Here is a 26,721-nt window from a genome sequence, read left to right as displayed (position 1 = left end):
GTGAGTCTTTCAATTAAAAACAAATCTTTTACCCTTTGTTTGCTTCTGTAATGTCGCAATATGTAGTACTTTCTGTGATCACAAAGTGCCGTAAGTTTCTCCTTTCACCACGTCTATACTTGTCCTCCTCCCCCCCCCCCCCCCCCCCCCCCCCCCCACCTCAAGAACCGCAGTAAAAAAAAGTCCGGGTCCTCATGGAGCATTACTAATTTTCCCCTTGATGTGGAGAATTAAGGTATAGTTACGCGCACTTGAGATTAGAAAGGTGTTATCTTATCAAGAGTAATCGTCTCAGGCGCCAAAAACATCGTTTCTTCTTCGGACAACCATATCTTGTTAGAAGTACTTCATGCGGCGTATGAGCAATGCGCAAAACTTGCTTTCTGGGTGAAAACAAGTACAGCAAAATCTTCTTTTTCTGAGGACGGCGGTATGATCAGTAAAAAGAGCGAACGAATTCGTTGCCCGCGAAACCAGGTCGGCTGGGACTTTGAGGGGACACCAAGCCTGACGGAGAAGCAGTCAGTCAAGCCAGACCTCCGCGCAAATACACACACACGCAAAAAAATATATATACATAATAAGCATGCGCCGGGAAACGTGTTTCGCGAAACACCTCTCTCTGCTCGCTCTCCCTTTCTCTTCCGAAACGCTCTCTCAGTACTTCGTTGTTTTTCTCCCAGGCCTTTGTCCCCCTCTCCCCTAACACGTACCTTCTCACATGCTTTCTCCCGGCAATTTTTTCTATCTTTTCTCTTTCCTTTCCCTATGAAAAGAGAACCCCCAGCGCCTGCACGTGCTACTAATCCCTAATGATATGCAAGATCGCGCGTGGCGCTGCCCCCCCCCCCCCCCTATTTTTCGTTTTTTTTTTCCTCCTCAATTTCTTTATGTCTATATTGTATTTGTGCCAAGGGGATGGGGGACGGGGATACTTTCTTTTTATTCGCATCGTTATTACTATATCTTGCATCGGTGCTGTGTTTTTTTTTTTATTTTTTTTTTTTTTTTGTCTTTTTGTCTTTTTACGCGTCAGCCACCCTTTTGTTCGAGTCTGGGTTGTTGAGTGGCGTTGAGCCCTGCCGTCCGGTCGTCGCTCGCTTTGCACGCCAGCCGGGGGAGACCGTTGATTTCGGGCAGGCTCGTGACGTCATTCTCTTGTGGAAGAAGCTAACCACTCCCCTCTCTCTACTTACAAAAAAATAAAGAAGAAAAAAACAACAACTTTAATGTGTTCTGTTGGATTATTACAGCCGTGCTCGGAATTACAATTACGGCCGATTTTGTCGGTTCGTGTATTTCGCTTGTACACGCTTCCGCGTGTTGCACACGTGAGTGACACTACGCGGTGCGTACGTAAACTAGCTCGCGGCGGAATCGCTCAATCCATGAGCAAAAATGGCGAAAATGAAGTAACTGGATCGTGGGAAAGTGGCGCCACGTTCACCGTCTGCTCGCCATTTTGGTTCATGAAATGAGCAATTTCTCCTTGACCTCTCCATGAGCCGATCTAAATTCGCTTGTGACGGGCAGCTTCATGGAGGCGTTTCGTGCATACCGAGATTTCGCTATGCACAGACCGGCAAAACAAGCGTTCATCTTCGTACCACCACCAGACGCGGTGTCAGGGGCGGATCAACACCTCCTAGAAGACAAGGCCGTAGCGCTCTTCTCGTGACGTCGCAAAGGAAGGCCATTGGGGGCGCGCGTCGAAGCGAATGCAACGCACGTAGATCGACCGTCGTAACGCGTTTTTAGTCACATACGCGTGTCGTATTAGCTAAAATGAAAGCTGCAGATAGCAACGGGTCTAGAAAACATTTTATTACACGAGCAAAATATTACACCGCTAAATAATCGGTACGAAATGGCACGAGGTATGCGTACAAGACGTCTATAGAAAATGTGATTGTTTTAGGTCGAAAACATTGAGTCATGCAATTATTGTTGTAGGAATGCATATTTTATACAGATATAGTTCGACAAAATGGCGAGACACGCAGTGATTTGGAAACAGCAAAACAGAACAGTTAAAAATCAGGTAGACGTAGTCAACGCGGACAAGGCAAGACAAGTGTTTCTCACGATCATGTAAGCGACGTTATCGCGTGCAGTCACTGAATTCTTGCATCATACCCCGGCCACATGGCAAAATTAATGTAATTTCGATCGAATGACATTATGGGGTCGACAAATCCGCTTGCGGCGCTCGTATAATCACTCAAGACCGCGAGCTGATTAAAACCTATATTACCGGATGAAAATATATTAACTTTTCCGTGTGGCAGGGGTACTAAACTTACTACTTAGTCTTCTAATTTACTTCTCCCTATGGGGCTCGAGCTGCCTTAGAACAAAACATAACTTATTTTGTATATAATAATACTATTACCTTAATACAGTTAAGATTCTAGTATAAACGCGGAAAAGGCAATAAAATAACTTTAGTAAAAATAAACACAGAACCACGAACAACGCACTTTCAATAATCACACAAACTTGTTTTTCACCTTCCAGTGAAAACTAGATTAGCGCGCATATTTACAAATGTCGACGCAACTGCACACGAATCATGACAAAGAACAAAATTGCAATCTATCATGCGATTAAAAAAAGAAACGATTGCAGCATCTTACTTGCGTCCTACATGACCAAGAAAGCCCGTAAATAAGTTGTTTCTCACCTGTCGATCGTATCCATAGGTCCCACAATATCCGTGACGTACACATTTGAACACAAACTCCAAGAAGCCTCTCTCTATCGAGAGAGAGGTCTATCGATTAATCGACCAGTCTTCGTTGGCTAGTTGTCACACATGTCACTCAAACCGAAGCAGGACTTGTTTCACGAATCCACGTAAATGCCGTAGTATCAAGCGAACACAAAAAAAAAACTACCCGAGACTACGGTGATGACAGAAATACGACGGGAAACAAGTCTCAAAAGTACCATACAAGAGAGCAGCGGCGACGAAAGGCTTGACGTTGTCGACCCATCTCTTGCTCGTGTGCGCTCCCTGCGACAATGACTGGATTTCTTTTCGGTTTCCTTCCCTTCTGAGATGTCTCAGCGTTCCTTTTCAGACAGTCAGCAGCTCACACACAACGTAAATTTACCAGAATCGGAGCCATGTGGCATTGGCAGCACTGCAGCCGGTCCTTTCGAAAAGTGTGGGGTGCTGCGGAACTGCACGTAGTCCCGCGGTTACGGGGATACTCATAAATATAAATTTGGTACTCTCAACCTTGGTAACGCGTTGTATATTACGTTTATATCATATATATAATAAATTGTATAAGACTGCGCCTTTAAAACGTATATTAATGCCGGATAAACGCGCATGAACACCACCGCGCCGACGTACATTTTTTTCACGTCGATAGCGTATTCTCACGTAGTTGCGCCATGGACTTCCTTCCTCCGCCATTGTGACGTAACCTCTCAGAGCGCTCTGGCCTTCTTCTCTAGGAGGTGTTGGGCGGATCCAGAACTCCGTTTGGGGGGGGGGGGGGGGGGGGGGGGTGGGGGGGGGGGGGCGGAAAATTTGTAAGGATACTATTCTCCCATTCTGTCGTGTGCAGCGGGGGGTGGGGGGAGGGGGGGTCGACATGTCAAATTGCCCTCCAAGAAGGGGGGGGGGGGGGGTCGACATTGTCTGGGGGGGGGGGGGGGCGGCCGCCGCCGCCCCCCCCCCCCCCCTCTTTTTGTGGATCCACCACTGCGCGGTGTCGGTGCTTGGAGGCATGGAAAAATAATTTGCCTGTTTTGAAATACGCGAGAACCAGAACATAATTGTAAGAGACACGCGGAGATGGGCATGATTGATAAGTTGTTCGCATACGCAGTGCCAAAAGTTGGGAAGATAGCAACTCCTTGAAAATCAATATTCATAAAACAAAAGCTGTGATTTTTCGTCCAAAAAACAAGCCTGTGGTGCTGTCTAAAGTGCTCACTTTTAGCTCTACTCCAATCGAAATTGTTAGTTGTTTTAAAACTCTTGGAGTCATTTTTAGTGAGGGTATGTCTTGGGATAACCATATAAATTATCTTATCCCAAAGTTAGCTCGAGTAGTGGGTATTATAAATCGATACAGATCTGTGTTACCAACAGATGTTAAATTATTGCTTCATAAATCATTATTTTTCTCCCACTTAACGTATTGCCACCTTGTTTGGGGAACGTCAACATTTACCAATATTGATAAACTTTTTATGTTGCAAAAGAAAATATTGAGATATATATGTAACGTGCCACGCGACTTTCATGCCGCTGATTTATTTAAGAACTTTAAAATAATCACTAGTCACAATTTATATCAGTATCGGCTTTCTACTAGTCATAAAAGTGAAAAAATAAGAGGTACATGTCTTTTGGAAAACCTTGCGTCGCTGAGGAAAGCTTCTCCTCCGTATCCTACCCGTAACCCAGAGAAATGGAAGATGGTCACGCAGCGAACAAATTATGGCTCTCAAATGTTAAGCTCCACACTCCCGCATTTGTTAAACAACCTTAACAGCGATAACATTGATCTAGAAAATCTAACCTTTAGAGACTTGCGCTTATTATATGCTTGTACATGATCCTTTTCTCTCTTAACATTTGCAAAAGGTGCTTTTAGTTTTGTGTACTGATTTGTAACATCATTGCCTCTAGCACGTTATTATGTTGTTTTTTGTTTGTTTTCCCGCATGCTTCCGCTGTCCATTGTAGGGGCCCAGGGACTCGTCAAGCTGCTTACTGCAGCTTTTTTTTCTTGGGCCCCACCATCATAAAGGATGGAAATAAAGCATTATTATTATTATTATTATTATTGTTCATGTCAAATTGCCCTCCAAGAAGGGGGGGGGGGTCGACATTGTCTGGGGGGGGGGGGGGGGCGGCCGCCGCCGCCCCCCCCCCCCCCCCCCCCCTTTCTTTTTGTGGGATCCACCACTGCGCGGTGTCGGTGCTTGGTGGCATGGAAAAATAATTTGCCTGTTTTGAAATACGCGAGAACCAGAACATAATTGTAAGAGACACGCGGAGATGGTCATGATTGATAAGTTGTTCGCATACGCAGTGCCAAAAGACGTAGCGAGGAACGCCTTCAGTGCGGTGAAGCTACCTGGTGATCTTGGTGCGACTGGATTGTTTACGACGCCTTCGAAGCTTCGAATCCTTGAAGGGGCCGAAATGGCTGTTGCCATAGCAACGGAGACCGATTAGCCAATCGCCTCGCAAGGTTTTGGTCATCCGTGTGTTAGTATTTGTTTGTGTTCGGCTAGCAGGCAGGGAAGGCGATGGAGCTACCTGCCCAAGATCCGGTGACTTAGCACCTGGCCACTTCTGCCCACTTTTTTGTTCCAACAAGTTTCGTTTTTTTTTTTTTTTTTTTTTTTTTTTTTTTTTTTTTTAGATTTTGAAGGTGTTTTGCATGTTCTCCGCTATTTGTGAACTTCGGCCGACGCGAAGCAAACCTCGTGGGAGAGCTCACTGTCACCAACGCGTTGAAAGCGAGAATCTCATCGAGTCACGAGTCACACATGTGATCGCCGTTATTGTAATGGGAAATCTCGTTAACGCGGCGTTCGCGAAAGCTTTTCTAACTTCTCCCCACCACGAGCCCCGCAAACCCAGGAATAGAAAGCGACGGTGTCGGAAAAGTGACAAGTAAAAAGGGGGGGAAAAAAAAGCGAAAAGAAAACCCGTCCTTTTCGACAAAAGCGAAGGCTATCGCAGCGAAGGGTTTAACAATAGGCGAGGCAAGGACACACGCGTTAAATCGTTAGTGGATAATTTGCTGCGCTCGGACATCTGCGAGAACACGGGACGACCGCAAAAAAGTGGGGTGGGCGTAAAAATAAAAAAAATAAAACACGTAAAATTGAGAAAACAAAATTACGAAAGGAGAGTTTGTGAAAGAGGGGTAGAGAGGCTCTAAGCTCTATTAGCCGGGTTAAAAAAAAAAAAAAAAAAAAAAAAAAGAATACCGCGCATGCGCGGTTTTGGCAATGGAATGGAAGGGTGGACTAGTTGGTGCTTTGCTTTCTGCGAAAAAATAGAAGCGCGAGGAAACGGGATAAGAAAGGCGAGCGCGGTTTTGTTTCTCTCGGCTTTCTTGTCCCGTTTTCTGGCGCTTTTATTAGTGTGAACCAACGACGGGCTTGTTTGATTCAGTTTTGAACACGCTACTCGAACAAAAAAAAAAAAAGTAATCGATCACAATTATCATTATAAGAGAGTTTTAGTAGATCGTTCCCATGACTCCGATAACGATACCCGATACTCCGTCACCGCCTCCCTTACGCATGCATAGTATTGTTATCGGGGCTATCGGAGGTATCGGAACGATCTACTAAAACTCTTGGTTAAAAGTTGTTCAATTAGATTACATTATTACCCGAAATATAAATAACTGACTGTTGCTTAAAAAAAAAAAATCGAAAAAAAACAAAAAACGGTGGAAGTTGTTTTTCTGACTACTTGGGATTTTCGAAATAACGAATTTTTCTGCATCTCTAAACCGGAGACGACGGAAAGAATGGGGACAGGATACAAGTCTGTTGAGACGTGTGTCCTGTCCTCATTCTTTCCGTCGTCTCCGGTCTTAACGATGTGAAACCTAAACCAGCTCGCCTGCTTACTAGATTTCTCTGCCGCCTTAAAAAAGAACAAAAAAAAAGTGGTTGTCGTACTTTGTTTAATATTGGATTAGAAACGCCGAATTATCAACTACTAATCTTAATCCACCGACTTTAGTAAACCCGTCGGAGGCTAGGAGAAGTCCTTAGTAGCAAACCTGTACAAGCCAAGGACGCCATTGGAAAAGACGGGGGATACTAACGGTTACGAGTAATTTTTGTACTTCCAAAAGCCATCAGATTACTTTTGGGGATCACTTCCTGATAAATGTAATGAAATGGTTACACATTTACACCGAAAATTTATCTATTACGAGTAATTAGATTGCTTGCGATGGGTACCGTGCAAGTCTGTTTGATTGGTTAGCTCGGCTGCTTTCGTAGATAGGATGAGGACCGCATAATCGTTGTCGTCTTACGAGAGGAAAAAAAATAGTTTTGCGGGTAGTTGGTGCGGTGCGGAGTATATTGTTTCTGAACATGATTTGGTTGGCAGTGGGGGAACAACAACGTTTTTTGTGCGTTAAAACGTGTACTTTTCTCTCTTTTTTTACGATAAGAGGTAATTGATGTGCAATAAAAATACAAGTGCCGAAACTTTATAAAACAATATTTTCTCTTCATCAAAACAATTTTACAGAAAGAAAGAGAGAGAGAGAGAGATGACGTTGCAGACGAGTTTAATCTCGCGAGCATCGCGGCCATACAAAAGATAAATATATGAACTAAAAATGGCGGAACAATACAGCGCCGATTACGGGGTTGGCCCTTCCCTGCATGCACTGTCGTTTTTCTTCGTGCTCCGTCTTGGGCGGCGTTCGGCGCCGGTACTTATTCATTTTTGTAATCGGCCCTGTAAACGAGTCGAGCCTGTTTCGGGACCGAGGATCTCTCCGTGAACGGGTGATAGACCTTTACAGCGTTACCCTTTCTCTCTCCCTCACCCTTACCTTCGCTCAAGAAAAAAGTTTGTATTTTTTTTTTTAAATACATTATATTCAGTGACATCGTAAGAAAAGCGGGCCGCGTCTATAGTTCCAAGCATCTTATTATAGCTTCACATCCAATGATATATTAGCTGATAGGCGCGATGAAGAACCAACGAATTACAAAGCAAGAAGCGTTACCATATAATAGACTTCGCCATGTTTTTGTTCTGTTCTTTTTTTTTTTTAGTGCTGTTTGTGATTTTATAGCTTGATCATGCTGACGAAGACCGTGGAGCGGAGGATGAACCGGGCACATGCGCATGTGTGAGCGAGTGTGAGGCGTCACGTGCCGTGGTGATGTCACATCATCGTGTAGTCACAGAATCGAATGACACCATAAACTTCGCGCAATGTCGCATTATTAAAAAAAAATGCATCAGCTCCATCATTTTGACAAAGACCGGAGCAGAGCATGAGTTGTGGCTGATCTGCAACGCACGTACGCTATGTTTGTGTGTGTGTGTTGTGTGTGACGTCATGAAGTCACATGACATCACACGACATCATGGCATTTCGTGACGTCCCCGTATCAGATATGACGTCAGGGGTCACGTGTTACCACAGCCCTTCGTGACGGTTTGCTCGTAGAATACGGTCGATAAAATGCATTCCGTTTAAGAAATTGCCGTGCCCTGCGGATGAACACAGCGGCCGAGGCGCTCTGCTGCCCGCGCGACGTCACCTCTGACGTCACAACTTCTCAGCATAATTTAACTTTAAAAAAAATTCTCGCTAAATTTAGCGGGGAAATTGTGAGATCAGAAGTTGCATACCGCCTCAATTATACCCTTTTGAGAAGTTCATCGAGCAACACTGGCGGTCGCCATATTGCTCTGGCTCGAAGCGCGTGATTGAACCCGAGCCTTCACCGAACGCTGACGTCATCGCTAGTGTCCAATAGATGCTCAGTGCTCCTGATCAAGCAATGGCGGACTCGGATAATTATCACCGCAGCTGCTGGATGGCGCGCAAGTTTCAAAAGTTTATATCGTGATAGTGCGGTATCACGTCACGTGAAATTGAGTTTGTATTGAGCGGATCACGACACTATACAAAGCACAAAACACACCCTGGAAAAGAAAATTATCGTGTATATTGTTACGGAGTTTGATTTACTATACTCTGTTTCATACTTAGCGTGCAACGCTGTCAAAGCTTTTGGCGCGAGCATGGGGCTTGATCTCGTTGATCATTTGCACACGCGTTCTCGCGCAAACAAAACCACAGATGAAGCCACGCGCTCGCACCAGTAGCTTTGACAGCGTTGCATGCTAAGTGTGAAACGGAGTATAGATGTTGTCCACGGCCGAATTTGAACAAATTGTCGCGTGCATCGACGTCGTCCTCAGTGGATTCCAGCATGCGCCTCTCTCTCTCTCTCTCTCTCTCTATCTCTCTGCCGCACTGCTATATATACAACATGATGGAAGGAGGTCGAGGAACAGACACTGTCTCTCTGCTGCCCGACTTGAAGCAGTGTAACCTCTGCTCTATGCTCTCTCTCTCTTTTAATTTTTTTTAACGTTTTTTACAATTGTTTACAAGGTCTAAACATTGGTTCATCCTTTCATCTTCTTTTTTTTTTGTGATGCCAACACAGTGCATTGTTCACGAACTGCTCTATACGGTGCAACTGAGTTCTTTGCAGTGAATGCGCAAAACCTGTTCATTTGTAGAGAACCATGGCCTAGCGTATTCGTCGTACCGTTCTTGTCCCATTCTTTTTATTTCGAACTGTCTTTGGCTTACAATTTTTTTTTTTTGACCCGGTTAATTACTTTAATTAATGTATTCCGTGATATCACATTCGTGCTGCGCCGGTTGTACGCACCGAAACGCTGTTTTCCCGCACGAGGTGCGGGGGACTTGCGCGCGAGCAGAAAACAAAATCACGAGAGACTAAGTGTCTGCGCATGCGCAATGCCGACCGCAGCGAGTGGTGTGACGTCAGAGAGTTGAGTAGGTGCATAAATTACGTAAGAAATTTAAAAAAAGGAGTCCCGCTAGGTGGCGAATGTGAAATGGTCATGTCATAAGGAAGCATGTATCGCACCGAACACTCGGCGAAACTCTAAACACAGACGTATGGGCGGACTGGGTCCGGACATGGGCGGACATGTGTTTCCGCGAAACACATGTGACATGCGTGTTAATTGAGCGGAAGTGTAATTTTCGACGCAAGAACAAGTGTGCGCGCGCACACATACGTGTACCAAAACGCCAAAAGCGCCGCTTTTTTTTTTATGTTGGGGGGGGGGGGGGCGCTTATTTACAGGCAATTAGAACCGAACGCACACACCTAATCACACCGTCAAAGCGTTTATACTCGCGCCCGTACACAAATAGACACACCTCTCAGCCTTACTTGAAAAAAATAATAATAAAAAACGAATGTTTTTTTTTATGTATTTGTTTTTGCAGCGCGGGTGCTTCAGGTCAGACCAGCGGGCAGGACGCTGGCTACGATGGAAGCAGGCAGGCACTCAGGCAAAGCCCCCCCGTCCGCAAGGGAGCACAACAAAAGCAATCCGGCTCCTTGAAGAATGATCATCCAAACTGGGTTGGGCACCACTCAGGGCCAAGGCTAGCCAGAGGGGAACGAAAGACAATGTCTGCGCGAGACAAGGAGAGAGAGAGAGAGCGTGCAGCTTTGGCGAGGCGGTGAAAGAGGGAAGCAGAGATAAAAAGACGGAGCGACAGACAAATAGGGGACGTGGGGGGCTCTCTCAGCTTCTCACTGGCAGTGGACATCACTGCCAACGGGGGGAGAGATAGGAAAAAGAGAAAGGAGAAAGAGTGGGGAGAGGGTGCCTCGTTTCCTGCGTCGTAGGAAAGGAACAGATGGCTGTGCTGGTCGCTTCCACCGCCACCGGCCTCACCCGGGCTACCGGGTTTTCGTCGTCTGCTATGCTTCAAGGGCGCCATATTGGCTCTGTTTTGATTTTTTGGTTTTTCTTCCCTGATAGTTTTGCGCCTGAGGCTCCGGGAGTCGCTTTCTTCTGGATGGGGCCTGAAGCAGTTTCTTCCTCTAAAATTCGACAGGCACCACCGGCAATTGCCCGCCAAAATTCGATTTTTTTTTCCCCGCGTACAGCGGATATATCGACCGCTGCGAGGCTCGAAGCGCATGGCCTCTCTGTCTTCGTTTGCAATGTGGAAAGCCGTTATGTGGGAAGTGTGGTTTATGTTGGGACGAAACGCAGTGTATTGCACCTTGCCCCAATATACGCCGCACCACTGAGATGTCTCGCAGCATCCTACTTTTAAACAAATCACCAAAGAAAACACACACACGGCTAGTTGCTGAGCACTGTAGATTGTTGTTGTTGTTTTTCTCCTGAGACTTGGCTTTTTGTTAATGTACCGTATTTTCCGGACTATAGTTCAAACCCGGTGTATGGTCCGAAAAAGTAAACTTGGGGTCAAAACTAAAAAGTTTTTGCTTAGATAGTCCGCATGCCTTACATAGTCCGCACAAAAAATCAACTCTCATACCCAGAACGCTTCGAAGAAAGCATGCTTTATTAAAACACAAAGCATGCTTAAGAAAAAAAAAAAAAACAATTTGGATTCGCAGATAGTCCGCACGGAGTAAAATTGCAACTTTTAAACATGTATCGTCAGCGGACTATAACCCCGAAAATACGGTACGTACCATCCTTGAGAGTGACAAAATAAGAAACGCAAACGCCCCAACACAAGAAAAAAAAAAAAAGAATTTTCACCAAATTAATGTTTGCGAGATTGTCGGGTCTGCCGATTTCCAAAAAAAAACACAACAAAAAAACAAAAAAAACACGCGCCTTCTTTTTTTTTTTTTGAAGATTAGGATACGCCCTCGACGGAAAACACCTTTGTCACTGTACCAAATAATCACCGTTAAAAAAAAAAAAAAATTAAGTCAGTGTGCTTTTTTCTTGTGGGCCACATTAAATCAGTTACAGTTTATAAAAAAAGAAATGGAAGAAGTAGCCGAAAAAAATTAACTTAATAATCCTGAGCTCAGTACCTTCGACAGTGCTTCTTCGTCTCGGTCACGTCGAGAGCGCGCGCTGTCAAAGCACGGCGGAAGGCATGGAGCCCGCGCTGTAAGCAGGGCCTCCTCAAGACACGTCATGCCTTTCCTATTCTGTGGCTGTCGAAAGTTCCCCAGTCCGCCAGAACAGAAAGCGTATGAATTACAATTATCATTATAACATTGAGGTCGTTCCGGTGTTGAAAGAAAACTATTTTTTAGATCCATAGCACCTACTGTTCAACAAGGCGGTGTTCGCTGAAATGGCGTTCGGTGAAATGCGTTCGTTGAAACGGCGTTCGATGAAACGGCGTTTGATGAAATGTCCAGATACAGTTTGAGCCGTCGTGATCGCGCATCCTGCCAGGATAAGTATGAGCTAGTTGACTTTTCGGCGTTAATTCTCTTCTGCAAATGCGTCAAAATAGCACTTCGGCGCACATTTATCGATGTTCTTGTTATGAAATTCCCAAAAATCGAGACTTGGGCTGGGCAGTTGTGATTATTTAAGATTAAGATTAATCGATTAAACCTTTAGTCGTAATACTTTTTTTTTACCGATCAATAATAGATTGAAGTGTCTCGGTGTAAACGTGTGAAAAGAAATAATGTAAAGTAAAAAAGCCCCCCCCCCCCCCCAAAAAAAAAAAAAGGCATTGGAAAAAAATGTATCGGAAAAAAATGGTCCAAAATGTAAAGCAGAAAACAATAATCTCAAATTGTAACAAAAAAGAAAAAAAAAATTCCTGGAAACTTACTTTGAAGTGGGAGATAATAACGTCGCAAATTTCCCATCACAGTAATCGCATAGTTGCCGTCTATTCGTTGTCGGCTGCGTCACTGTTTTCTTCCAGCTTATCCACCAGTTTAGCGTTTTATAGGATTGTCGTCCAGAGGTATTACGATGTTTGTTTAATATTAATTTTAATATGTTTAATTTCTATAATGTTTTCGTATTTTCTTTTTGTGGGTGGTGCAGCGTGAAGCTTCAAATGATACTTTATACGCTTTTTTATTCTGTTCATGGCGTAGCGAAAATATAAAGTAAACAGATGCAGTTTTGGCATTTCTTTGGATATCATACGTGAAGGTCAACTCAACCGACTAGCCTCGGACTAGGGTTGGGGTTCGCGTACCCTACATCATCGTCTATCCTTGTTTGAGACACCTTGGTATCAGTTTGGAATTTCCCGCATGTCTGTACTTCATGAGATTGCGTTGCTTGTGGTGCCTTAGTTTGTCAGCGAGTTCAGAGAATCAGTTCCAGCCGTCTTATCGCTTTAGAATCGTTTTGTCGTCTGCTTCGTCGTCGTACGCTTCTTCGTCTTCGTGAACGGATGAACCGTCTGCGTTCACGAGGTGGTCCCAGTGCGGCCGCGGGAAAAACAACGACGCTACAACTCGAGCACTACGGTTGCTCGGACGTTTCAGTGAACTTGGAAACAAGTGAATATTTAGTTCGATGGCAAAGAACATGAACATTCGAGGGAACATCGGCTCGTTGTAGCTCCGGGGAACAGACTCAAATATGTCGGTGAAAAACTGAGGGTGGTAGTGCTAAGGCTTGTGCATAACGTTTGATCTACAATGAAGTAAGAAGAGCTAAACAGATTTTCTCGGGGAGCGATAGTTTTCTAAAATTCGTTTCATTGTGGTTGACAGCCTGTGCGACAGGGTACAGATGAACCGCGGGGAGGAGCCTGCAGACAAATAAGAAACGAGCTACAGAAAGACGATAATAGTCCCTGAAGAAGGGGAACAAGGGGAACAAAGGACAAACACAAATCTCAAACACAGCTAGGTGACAGGTGCCTGACTGAAAAAATCCGCCTGGTCTTGGTATCGAACCAGGGGCCTCTCTAGGACCAGGCGGAAGTCACCAGAAGTCACCATGCGGGACGTGCATTCCTGTGTTGTTTTGGAAGAAATCAGACAAAAACCTGCTTTCTCGTCAAAACGCCACGAGTGGGCCTGTGTCAAAAGAGTCTGGAACGGTTTGAAGGTTAGTTTTCGTGTGTTTTCCTCCTGTTCGGTTCGTCCGAGAACGTAGATAGGTGCCGTGAAAAAGGAAAACCAGACGCCATCGGACCTCGATTGCTTGCGTGCGAAGCACTTTGGTTTGATTTCACGGTAACTTCCGGTCGTCAGATTCATTTGTTTTGTTCCAGCATGAACGCTGGAAAATCACCAAGTTGTGCGGACCACCTGCGGACTACATTCAGTGCGTCTTCAAGTTCAAACGGCCGCCTGATTGTTCGAACTGTCGTCTGCTCTTTGAAACGTTCCTGCTTGTTGCGGTCTGCTCGTTCAAACGACAGTGGCCCGTAGACAAAAGGTTGACCCGGTAATTGCGATAGGAAGTTGAGACTTCAAAAAACGTTTACGTTTCAAGGTTGGTTGGGGTAAGTAGGCTTTGTGTAAACATGACATACAATGAAATGTTGATCATTGTTACCATGTGTCCACCACCGACTTGCTATGCCCGATTCACTTGGTCCGATTCTGCTTGCGATTTTCAGTATCGAGGTCGGCCATTTCAGCAACGGTTCACACAAACTCTTGCATCCCGAGTGACGCGGCGACTGAAAATAGAAAGCACAATCTCACCATACGAATCAGGCTTTAACGCCCATTCTGCGGCGTCTACGCGGAATGAATCGCGGCATGTCACATTCTTCACGCGAAATTTTGCGGTGTAACGAGCCTCGTTAATTTCGCTGAGGCCGCTAAGGTAATCAGATATTGTCAGAAAGACGTGAGATCAACAATTCCAAAGCAAAAAAGAGCACAGGAACTCACACCGACTCCGACAACATCGCTTTCCAATGGTTTGTTTATGGGCGAAGGCGAGCTTCTTGCCCACACTCAATCGCGCATGCACGGCGCCGGTGGCGTCCACTCGGGGTGCTCCGGTTTGTTTGTAAACAAAAGTTGGTCTATGCAACAAACGTCTCTACAAAGCTACCTGTCACCAGCGAATTTAGATTGGCTCGCCAAGAATGAGAGGTGAACGAGAAATTGCTCATTTTGTGAGCCAAAATGGTGACCATATGGGGAGCTTGACGCTACTTTCTCACGACCCAGTTACTTTAGGTGGCACCACCGGTGGCCATTCCTTAACAACAGGCAATACACGCAGGTCTATGAGAGAAACACACAAAAAGTAGAAATATCTAAACTTGCGTGCTGTGCTCGAAGGTCAATATTTTATGATCTGCTGCGATCATTAAAACGGGTGTTTTGAGATCGAATCGGTATTTGTCGAGCGTTCAAGCGCCCATTAAAAATCAAACGCGCAGGGGAACCCACTGCTGACCTGGCAAGCTTGCTCTCGTCGTGGAGTAAACAAAGGAAGTTGCCGTCAATAAGACCGTCCTCGGGGAAGCCCAGAAGTTGATGAATATCGAAAACGTTTCATGTCGACAGCGGTCTTCCGGGAGTGAGCGAATTCCGCGTAGCAAAGTCTTCAAGCATGTCGTCTGCGAAACCCAGCTCATCAAAACCGCCACCGACTCCACGGTAATTACAGGGAACTAACCCTTGTCTCATTAGCTGCACTACATTTTCGCCCAGTGGTGTCTCACTCTTGACCACAAAACATTTATCTATAAGAACTGCGAGGGCTGCCAGTTCTCATGTTTTGCACAAGCTATTTTACTGGTATTTTGAAAAGCAGCCACAAAGTTTCATTCCGGTCAACAACTCCAAAACGGGGGAAACGGCACTTTTTCTCGTTTTTCCCATAGAGTCCCTTGCACTTGGTGGCGCCAAGCAATGGCTGCCGGAGGCGCCACTCGAGTCCCCCAGCAAGAAAGGGGTGAATCCGCGATCTAGCTTTCTACAATGCAGATCAGTGACGCAACCGCAAATGTTTGTCTTTCTTAGACTTAGGTTAGGTGGCGCAAGCTACCGCCCGCTACAAAAGGTATAGCCAGTAACATCCATCCATCCCTTATCCGGAAGACGGGGGGGAAGTATAGGTCCCAGAACGCACCGCGGCAGCAATGGCATCGCGCTACTCTTGGTGCGATGGGTTTATTAATCAATCAATCAGGAGGTAGCGATTAATTCGTTTATCATTTTTAAGAGACGCCAAGAGCCACTATAAACTATAAAAATAAGATAATTACCTCAAATGATACTTAAGTTATTTTGTCTCGGTAGTGAAATCGTTTTCAGAGGCTGCACCACATAAGTGCTGGCACCACTACTTGTCATGTCAATCGACCGAACGACATAATTTGAATTCACTTTTGTCAGAGATAATCGCAAACGCAATTCATTTCTACTTTTTCGTTTTGTTTTCAAGCAACGTACAATATTGTTTGTACACGACTATTAAAAAAGGAAAAACAGCAAAACAAGTTAGAAAAAATAAATATAAATCTTCGCTAAACTTAACTTTGCTTGAGGCACACAACTCAGCCCTCAGAAGCGCTGACAAAAGCTGACCTCGAGGCTATTTCCTTTCTCGGAGATCCCAAAGCAGCTGGCTTTTGCTTGGCTCCTCTTTTAGGGAAAGTGGCTATTTTTGCTTTTTCGAGGCGGTTTTTTCTTTTTTTTTCTTCTTCTTTTTTTTTTTCTCTGTGTTCTTCTTTATCATGTTCTTGTTGCTTATCTCTTATTTATTTTTTTTTTTTCGGGAAGGGAAGAAGGATGGAAGGTTGGACAGGTTGAAGCTTAGGTCAAGAACAACGTCTCGGCCGAACAAAGCCGCCCGATCCTCACCCGCAGGAAAGCCGAGGTAAGTAGGCTTCAAGGTGGGGCGTGTATTTCGTGGGGACACAAACAGAAAGCCCCCTTTTTCAGCAGCAGCTTCCAAAACCGGCTTCGCAAATCCGCGCCTCTCCGATCCCGGTTGGAGAGGTTTCGCTGCGATGATCCGCCATTAGATTTCGGTCAAGCCGTTTTTGCTTCATCTCCACGGTCAAAGGGCAATTCCGCTCAATTCCCCGAAAATTTCGGGATTATGATTGATGTCACACTTAAAAGCACTAATGAAAGACACTACGTCATTTGCTTCCCGAAAAATGGAATATTATGTTATGAATTCTTACTTTACACATGACCTCAAAACGAAACCGAAACTTCGGCTCCGTCGGGCAACATTGAGCTCGGGCCGCCAAAAACATCGCTACCACGTGGTACGAGCGGTCACGTGATCCTCTACGTGGCGACGGGCCGGTTCGGGTCGGGCCACCGTTGGGACGGGCGTGCGCGTGCAAGGCGCAAGTGTCGTCTGCAACGCAGTCTTCACCAAGTTTTGGTGTCTAGGACATCCGACGACGTCTGCACAACTGCAACAGCATGAGAGTTATATGTCGTCATCAGACGGAAATTGAGGGACTACTTTTTTGGACGCGGTAAACACACCAGTCGGTGACGCGTTCAAACTTCCAGGCACCGTACCCTGGAGACGCGCTCTCAAGACTGATAAGTTCGCTGCGCAGGTGCGTTACGCCGATCACGTGGACATCGGTGAGCGCCGAGAGCAGACGCTGTCGACGTCACCGGTTACGCGTTGATCGAAGAAGTAAAATTAAACAAAACAAGCAATGTTGATGACGTTTAGCTCAATGTTGGCTACGCCAACACCGTAGCCTTGACTGCGCTGGAGTGAGCCGTTTTCGGCAACTTAGCGCGTTCGAAAGTTCGCCGGATCGTTTAAGAAACATTTAGACAGAACTAGGTCGTAATATTTGACGTGTGATCTTTGCAGATGATACTAAAAAATGACTGCATTTTGTTTTTGTAAAAAATGAAGCGGAGTTGTTATTTAGCCTCGCAGATACATTTCTGGCCTAACTTCCCACGGGAATGAATGTTCCTGTTGAACATCCTGTCAGGTGACAAGAGAGTGAGAGAAAGGACACTTTCTTATCAAATTATTGAAGCGGAATATCCTTTTTATTCAGTCAAAGGTTCCGAAAAGTTGCGTAGCAGACTCAACAGCGCGAAGGCATCGGTGTAAACTTAAATCCGGTTAGCCGAAAACGTGTAAAAAACAAACCAAAAACGCATGACATCAGTTTTGTGCTTTGGCTATCGGGAATGCAACAAACCTTTGTGCGGCTATGAATGAAAGGGTTGTACTAAGTTCAATAGTTTCGTGCGTTAGTCACTTAATGACTAAAATAAAAACATCGCTAAAAAACAAGAAAAAAAGGGGGCTGAAAAGTTTATTTGTGGCAAAAAAAAAAAAAAAAAAAAATACAGCTCCTTGCGGTCGAAGCACAAAAGCCAACAAACGTGGTCTCGCGACGTTATGTATGATCCATGGGGGCTAGAGTGCCTTCATGTGCGCTTCGCATAGAGTGATGCCAACTGCCTGTTTCCCTTTCCCACACCCTCTTCCACCGCCATTTTGTTTCTCTCATTGTTTCCCCGTGCGCCGGAAAGTGGGTTTTGTGTACATCGGTAATCCCATCCGAGGGGGAAAATGCTAATCCTCCCTCCGTGGGTTCCACAACGCTGCTCCGAACTTCTGAGATAAGGTGCTTGTTTTCGGGAAGGTTATAAGCCCCACGGATTATCGCTGAGGAACAAAATAGCTGCTGGTTTGTCGGCGAGTGGTATTACAAAGGGTGGCATCACCCTAAAGCGCACATGAAGGCTCCCTAATGGGGGCCATCTGGTCCTGATTAGGCCGCCTAAGCGACCATACCAGTCAGCCGCAGACCGTGCTCCACGCAACGACTCCATACAGTAAAGTCGACGAACCGCCGAAAACCGAACGCCGAACCAGCCAAACGTCTCATCACACGGCCGGTCAACTTCGCTGTTACAACGCACACGCTAGTCTCTTTCCCCACAGGCGCACGCCGAAAGCAAGAGGACGCCGACCGTTGCAACGCTCTCCACCCCGACTCTCGCGAACCGCCCGCCACGGCGCCTGATTTTGAAGTCATCTCAAAAAAGACAGCGCCGCCATGTTTCAAAATTCCCCCCCCCCCCCCCCCCCCAAAAAAAAAAAAAAAAAAAAAACCGTTGACTGGTTGCCCCATATGCCCTCCCACATCGCGTAGTTGGAAGAGCTGGCAAAATTACGCGTGAATGTGTTTACCTTTTCTACACTTGGGCCTAGCACAACCACGCAATATAAAAAAAAGAAAAAAAAAAAGAAAAAGAACGTGAGAGCAAAAAGGAAAGGTGCGCATTGGCGATGGATTTGAACGCGAGCTACGTTACGGGTACTTCGAGAACCTTCGCCCGTTGACGAACGACGCAGTCACTAGGTAGTACGGAGAGACCTCCGCTGCGCTCTGTTTTTCTTTGCAAGCTTTTCCGCTTAGCCAACGAGGATCCTACTTTTCGCGTCGCATGTTAGAGCAGACATATCGTGTTGATCAGAACAGGCCGGCGACCTTTTCCGGTCGCCTTGGACGCTTGGAAGCGTATGGATTGCTTTCGACCGTTTTCAAATCGGCTCCAATTAAAAAAGAAATCTAACTGCCGCCTGCGCGTGCTCGAACCTGTTTCGAAAGAGAGAGCAAAATGACTTTATTGGTGTTCGCTTCATCTGCGTAGCAGAAGCCTCAAGAACGGCGTGCTTCGTTCACGCTGGTCGACCAGAACGGACGGCCCGACAGTTCGTTGTCTGCAACTTCTCGCTAGAGCTCGCTGATTTAGCGGGAACCTGAAGATCCCGGTAAAAGCAGACGACGGGTCAATCCGTTGTCTGCTTTTTTTTTTTTTTTTTTTTTTTTTTTTTTTTTCACGTGCAACTTTGCGGTTTTTGCCGTATTCTGACTGTCCGTGGGAGGAGATTTAATGGGAGCGCATTTCCTGCGGCTCCGCAAAAGACGGGCGACGGCGACGATCGTTGGACGAACGGACGCCGCCGCCGCAGTCGACTGCGCAGAAAAACCTCGACGCCGCCGCCGTCGCCGCACGGCTGCCTGCTCGCCTGCGAGCCCGAAGAGTCACCGCCCCGACCGTTTCCAGCGAACTCGTTTGGCGGTCGAACCAGCCGAGCCCCCCTCCGCACGAGTTTCCGAAGGCCTTCCCTTCTCATCGTCATCTCGCCTGCGCACGCGGCGTTCATTCCCCAACGGTCACGGGCTGCAAACCCCAGAGCGGTCGGTTTTTTCTCTGCGTCTATTTTTATTCTTTTCATTTTATTATATTTCCGATTCCTCGCGGGGCTTGCATCGATTGGGGAACGTAATTAAGCTCCAGCTTAAACTCGAAATTGATCGTCTACTACGTCCCGACTAGTAATGGGCTAAAAAGATACAGAAAAACGCCAGGGAGCTCGAAAAACTAGCAGTAGCAGACGACGGAAAAGGAAGGAAGTTGAGGGGGGCTACGGCCATTTTGTTGTTGCTTTGCGTCGTCTAGATTTTTCGCGCGCTAGCAGGAGGGGGAAGAGACCAAGAAGAGACAAAATAAAAAGAAGAAATAGTTGGATTTCTTTCCACGGGATGGCGCTCGCTGACGGAGCGCCGTGTACAGCCGGGCGGCGCGGGAGTGTTCAACCTTGGCTGGGGGCGATCACCCCGCGTCGGGATTGGTCAGACGGGCCCGCTACGTCACATCCGGACTTCGCTCGATAAAAATGACAGCGGCCTGGCGGCGGCGAGCTCAGTCATCGCTTGGCGTCGGTGTGGAACGCTTCTGCGCGCGAAACAGACTCTTGGATTATACGCGCGGCGCGGAGAGCACGTTTTTTTCTGACGACGCGCGAAACGACAGCGTCTCTACCCGGAGGAATACGGCTCGTGGATTATCGGCGGCGTTTCGGTGCCAGTGCTTGTGAATGACGTGTGCGGTGGTCTCGTTTCCGTAGCGATGGTGCCTCATACGTCAAGTCTGCACCCGGATACGATGGAGCAGAAGCCGCGGGGCCAGCAGTTTGGCTCGCTGAAGGTGGACGTGAACTCGCCGACGCCCTACACGGACGCCACGCAGTGCAAGAAGGTCACCAACCACATCAAGCGTCCCATGAACGCGTTCATGGTCTGGTCGCAGATCGAACGCAGGAAGATATGCGAACAGCAACCGGACATGCACAACGCGGAGATCAGCAAGCGGCTGGGACTCCGCTGGAAGATGCTCTCGGACCTGGAGAGAAAACCCTACATCGAGGAGGCCGAGCGGCTGAGGCTACTGCACATGCAGGAGTACCCGGATTACAAGTACAGGCCGCGCAAGAAAGCCAAGACGTGCGTGAAGACGCCCGAAAGGCCCGCTCCCGTCGCGAAGGCGAGTCACCACCACGCTGCTGTCACTCCGCACACGAGCAGCAGCAGCAACAGCAGCAGCGGAAGCAGCAAGCACAGCAGTCACCACCACGGCACTCACCACAAGTCGCACCATCACCACCACCACCATCATCATCACCACCATCACCACAAGTCGTCCAAGAAGTCCGCTCCGATGACGGCCACGCTCAATCCGAGGCTCAAACTCAAGCTCACGATCGACGACAAGTTCAAGAAAAGCATCAGCCGGTCCAAGCACGTGCCGCTGTCGACCGGCCAGCTCACGCCGCCGGCCAAAGTTCCCTGCTCGCCGTCGGCCGACGAACCCGCGTCACCGGAGAGCGCCAACCTCAGTCTCTACGAGGACATGGTTGTCGACGTGAAACCCACGATGGTCGGACTTATTTCGGCGGCGTCGCCGTCGTCGAGCACGACGTCGTCGTGCTCGTCGGTGTCGTCCTCGACGACGAGTTCCTCCGTCCAGTCCGCCACGACTCAGCAGTCTCGGTTCGTCGCGGCCGATACGTCGACGCAGCTCGCCGATCTCGATCACCTCACCGAAGTGTTCGACCTCACGTCCAACTGGGCGGAATTGAACTCTCTGACGAGTCTGTCGACGCCGTTGGGCGACGTGGACGCGGTGGACTCAGCCAGCTCGAGCTCGGCGACGCATTTCGAGTTTCCGGACTACACCACGCCCGAGGTGTCCGACATCCTCGGTGTTGGATGGTTGGAGAACAGTCTCATCACCGCGGGCATCAACTGCTGAAAGCGCATGCACAAAAAAAAGGCAAGGCAGAGAAAGATGTGAGCAAATACGCGGAGAGAATGGCGAGGCGATGCCTCGGTTTTGTAGCAGACGACGCGTGCGTTAGGCTTACCGCTCCGTCGTCTGCGTCGACAGAGTGCACTTTCCCGCCAAGCTTTCTCTCTTGTTTTTGCTTTATGCGGTTTTATTTTTTTCTGACGCATGGTGGCTGCTGCTGTATTTTCTCTTCTCACGTGTTTCACTTTGTTGTGCTGTCAGTGTTCCCTAGCTATTTTTTTTCTTGCTTTTGTTTTCTAAATATTTTTTTTTCTTCCGCAACTTGTCACTGTTCCTATCTGCCAACTTGAGAACGTCAGCGCTGCGTTTTATGGTAACACAAACGACGGAAAAGAAACAAAAAAAAGAAAGAGAAACCATTAATGCAGTGTTTTCGATTGTCCTCGTTGCTGACTTGGCGCTTGCTGCCCTCCCATTTCCGGCAACTGTAGCGGCATTTGGCCGAAGTTCATATTCTGTTTTCTTTCTTACTTTCTGACGCGTTCGTCGTTGATAACGTTCTTTTATCCTTTCGCTCTGCGCACATTTTTTTTTTTTTTCTGTGGTTGCGTTGAGTCCTAGCTTTAAAGTCTTACGCGTAGGACACGATCTCACGGCGTTAGTTCCACTCCATGTATATTTGTGCCGTACGTTTTTTCCCCTCTTGTCTGCGCTGCCGAGGATATGGTGAAAGAAAAATGCTAGGCGCGCCGCGTAGGTTCAGGTTGTACTTTTTCTACGGCCCCTGATAGATTTCAAAATTGCTTTCCTGTTTAAACTATCAAATCCTCCGTCTTCCTACACATCAACAAGTTTGTCTTGGCGTGTTGAACGCATCAGACTGAAGATACTCCGTTTTTATTTTTTTATTATTTATTCTCAGTATCCCCCTTATCTATTGCGATTATTACTTCGATAACAATGCAACCCCGGTTCGCCGGTGGTGGTGTATGAAACTTAGAAAAGGGTACTACGCCGTACGTTTCCGTGCGTTTATAACACTAGGAGTTGCTTCGTTTTTTAATTTAAAGGGTTTCCTTTACGAAACATAGCTACTCTTATCCGTTAACTTTTTCTACAGCTGTTCTTTCAACACGACGACCCGTCCTTTTGGTAGCCTCAAGTTGTCGTTAGACAACCGCTAATCGCGTTTTTTTTTTTTCGTTTTTTTTTTTAAGTTAATATTTCTACGATTATTATATTGAGTACTTATTCATGGGCATTAGTCGTGTATGTTATCCGAACTTCGTCAATACTGATAGTACTCAAGTAGTGGTACTGTTTTTTGGTAATACTGTGCAGTCGAGATCGATGAAAGTGATGGTGCGGAGGTTTGTCACGTCGATTCATCAATGTACGATGTATCTAGAGGTTTCGTCACGTTAATCTTTTTTTTTCTATATAAGTTTATTTTTATTATTATTACAAAGTCTGATGCTGCGATGAAGTTCCGGCTCTTAACGCAAACATACAAAAAGTCAAGTCCTCGTGTATTTATGATTGTGATCGTTCCGTAACGTTGCTGTTTTTTTGTTTTGTTTTTTTTTCGTCAATATTTTGCGTTTTGTTGAGTTAGCCCAGTTTCCTAGTTTATCTTAGGTTCGTGTTGGTCGTCAGGCGGTGAAGAGTTTTTTTTTTTTTTTTATTTTTGTTTCCTCGTGTACGAACTCATTAAACGTGTGTTGTTTCGTTCTTTAGTCGTACCTGGAAAGAAAAAAGCTTAAAAAAAAAAACGAAAGAAAACAAAGTGTAATAAGTGTGCAAAACGATAATCGATTCTTTTTAATAATGTAAACTGCTTTTTTTTTTTTTTTTTTTCTTCTTAAACAGTACGATCGTGTGCGTGCTTTTGTACATAGAGCGAGTCGCTTCAGATTTTGACCGCGTAACCGAAGACTTGGATGTTTACGTGAATGTTTTTTCAGGGATTTGCCGTTTGTATGTTTTCAACTTCGAAACGTGCTCGTGGGTTATTGAATGTAGTTTTATTCCTTTTTCTTTCCCCCTTTTCCGAATGTCTGCCTGTGTCGATAAGGTGTTTTTCTGTGTGTACATTATCTCGGGTGAGTCAGTCAGTTTTATGTCTTTCTGTATTTTTGTTTGGTTCTTCAAGTTTTCTTGTTTTGTTTTTCTCGTGCGAGTGTGATTTTGTCCCGCCACTCTCAAAAGGGACTAACATTTTTGTGTGTGTTGTGTCGAACAGGGCTGGTTGACCTGTGAGTTTTTTTCTTTCTTTTTTCTACGACTGTAAATAGTATAAATATATATATATGCGCGAGCGAGCACACACACACACACACGGATAGATATATAAAGTATATTTGTACATTTTAAAATAAAAAAGGAAAACGCAAAAAAAAAAAACAGACATTTAAGATGCAAGTTTGTATGATAGCGCACAGAGCTTGCTCTTTCCTCTTTTTTTTTTTAGTACAGCATGAAATAAATGCATTGTGCCATCACCCTGCTGTTTTTGCGAATGTTCTTGCGAGATTCTCTTTCGGACGGAACGTCTTGGCGTCTGTTGCAACCTCGTCATGGCTTCCGCACAACGAACTGAACGCCACACTCGACGGGAACACCCTAGGCTGGGTTCCACACCTTCCTTGAGCGATTGACAACCCGGAATAGGAGCAAAGCTAGGTCAACACCCTTCGGAATAATCAAAGCCTACGAACAGTCTCATCATCTTCCACGTGACGTTGTCATCACGGATCCCTTTCAAAAGTGCACGTCAGCACTCGGCGGGAACTCGCCGAATCCGCCATCTTGGAAGTTGTGACGCCGACGACGCCGTCTAGCGGCTTAAAGCTTGAAATACCGGCTGGTTCTGGCAACGGTGTGGGTATGGGAGGAACTTGGCTATGGTGGGCTACAATAACTTGGGCGGTTGAATCGAGCTGGCTAATGACAGGCCTCCAAGAACGAGGACGACCACTGTGGGGTTCTTTGATTGAGTTTCCAAAGTAGTCCGTGCAGGTAAGCTCTCGGCATTTGATAGCTGCATCTTGAGTGGTGGCATGCAGGCGTTTTCATACCCTACACATGCTTTGCATCAATAGCCTACCTTACAATGATAACTTAAAGGGGAAATGCAATAATTTTTGTACTTTGCGCCAATACCGCTTAGAACAGATCCCTGACGTTAATGACCTATGAAACACGCTTTCGTTTTTCACTTCATGCAATAGAAGTCCCAGAAAAAAATTAAAGAAAAACGAGCAGCGTTCACCCCCTCAACTTGCAGCCAGAACAAGCGGCCACGCGATCTGGAGCCGATTATATGCCGCCAATGTTGATCATAGCCACGCGCTGGCAAAGCACAGGACACGCGCTGAGCTCCAGACATTGTTATGGCTCGGCTATTGTCGTCGTTGCAGCGATTGGACGCGGGCGACTACCCGAATGCTTCTCGAGCTAGTAATTATCACGAGCCCAAATCGAGTGCCCACGCAGGGCTCGGGTCCAATCTATGAACCGCATTCAAATATCGTCACTTGGGTGTTCTGCGATTCCCAAGTTACGTCATCAAATTTTGCAAAGGAGAGATTGAACGAAAATAATTGCTTTTGTCCTTGAAATTTTACAGCAACAAAGGAGTTTCTTGGCCAGTGGCGTTGCGTGCGAGTATCCTTGAGTCCCACTAGTGCCAGTAAGCTCGTGTACAGTGAAAAACATTCCAACTGAATATCGTCGCACAGCTCCTTTAATCGGAGCACCTGCACCGGGTTGGAATCGGACCAGTTTGCCGCAGACGAAGTAGCCGTGAGTAGTGCCACCAAATAAGCTACGCTTCAGAGTAACGACACTTGGCCATATTGTGGCTTAAAATCATGGTTGCCAGTTATCTGAAGCTTTATCTGAAATCACAGGAAATGCTTTTTCGTCCTCCAAAAATGTTTAAACAGATCGCGACAGAGAAAAGCAATATTATATGAGCTTCCTAACACCGAATCGAATGCTGAGGAAGTCGCGCTTTTGAATCATGACGATCTGCAGTTGCGTCTGCTCTGCACAAGCCCCAATATGGCGGCGCCCACAACAATGTCGGGGAACGGAGTGCCGGTACTCTAAGCGCAGCTCATATAGTGGCTCTAGCCGTGAGCATAAACGCGACGATGAGTCTGATACGAAGCTCTCGCGATTCACTCACACAGTGGACTGACCTCATAAATAAGGAACCACGTGGAACGTGTATTGCTCAATAACAATGCAACCAGTATCGCGCTGCAGCTTCTTGTGCTCACCGCTCATTTTTCGCGATTGTTCTTATTACTAAGATTATTTGCGCACACGACGACGACGCAGTGATAGCCAGACAACCATGGGTTTTGGGAACTGTAACAGGGTTTTGAAAAAGGAGCGCTCTGAACTAACTCACGCACGACGTCCGTTCCTAAGCCTTGTGGCCCATACCCTCGGCGGTTGCATACCCTGTGTCAGAGGTCTATGCAAGTGTTCACGAGCACCTCAAGAACTGTTGCAGAACGAAGTCCGGCTCTTCGCAGAGCATTCTCGTCATGTCTTGAATGAAGCTACATGCAGGTGCATCCTAGATTAATTAGCCTTATGTTATTTTCAACAAGACGTGCACGCTTTAAACGCCCATCGCATTTTTTTCTTTACAAACAAATTCTGTAAGATTTATTTCGTGCACAAAATAAGTCGCAAAAAACTTTTTTTTTTCTTCCTCGTGTGACACCGAGTATAGTAGCTTTTTTTATGTTAAATATAAAAATCAACCTTTGCTCTAGAGAGATATCGAGTAAATGTTGGAACGCCGCCACATACTACTCGGCGTCAATGTTTGTGTGCGACGTTTGTCAAGGCTACATGCGTGAACCACTTTCCGTGGCTTTTCCGAAGCGAGGAGGAGGAGTCCGCGTGCACAGCGTTCATGGGCGCTCCGGCACGCGCTCACGTACCTTTGGCTTCCCTGCCACAAATAGTTGTTCCCCAGATTAGCGTAGTTTCCACAAGCAGCGGTGCGAGCCAACACGAACGCGTGGCTTCGTCATGTGCCCGAACAGGAACCTTCAAAGCGCGTGGGGCCACACAACTCAGCCATATGGCGTGTTCCGGTCCGCT

General features: G+C 46.4%; 1 protein-coding gene across 1 annotated transcript; it reads left to right on the top strand.

Moving 5' to 3' along the window:
- The first annotated feature begins 20,194 nt into the window (after window positions 1–20,194).
- Window positions 20,195–23,996, top strand: LOC8043867 (transcription factor Sox-11). Its single transcript, XM_002416402.4, has one exon. The coding sequence runs from the start codon at window positions 20,416–20,418 to the stop codon at window positions 21,595–21,597; it is 1,182 nt and encodes a 393-aa protein (XP_002416447.3). The 5' UTR covers window positions 20,195–20,415; the 3' UTR covers window positions 21,598–23,996.
- The last annotated feature ends 2,725 nt before the right edge of the window (window positions 23,997–26,721 follow it).

This window comes from Ixodes scapularis, unplaced genomic scaffold, assembly GCF_016920785.2.
Source record: "Ixodes scapularis isolate PalLabHiFi unplaced genomic scaffold, ASM1692078v2 PGA_scaffold8__174_contigs__length_109621045, whole genome shotgun sequence".
Taxonomy (NCBI): Eukaryota; Metazoa; Arthropoda; class Arachnida; order Ixodida; family Ixodidae; genus Ixodes; species Ixodes scapularis.
This window is presented reverse-complemented; position numbering and strand designations above follow the sequence as displayed.

What these genes read in the sequence shown, in the direction of transcription:
- LOC8043867 (XM_002416402.4), top strand. Translation starts at nt 20,416, where the DNA reads ATGGTGCCTCATACGTCAAGTCTGCACCCGGATACGATGGAGCAGAAG.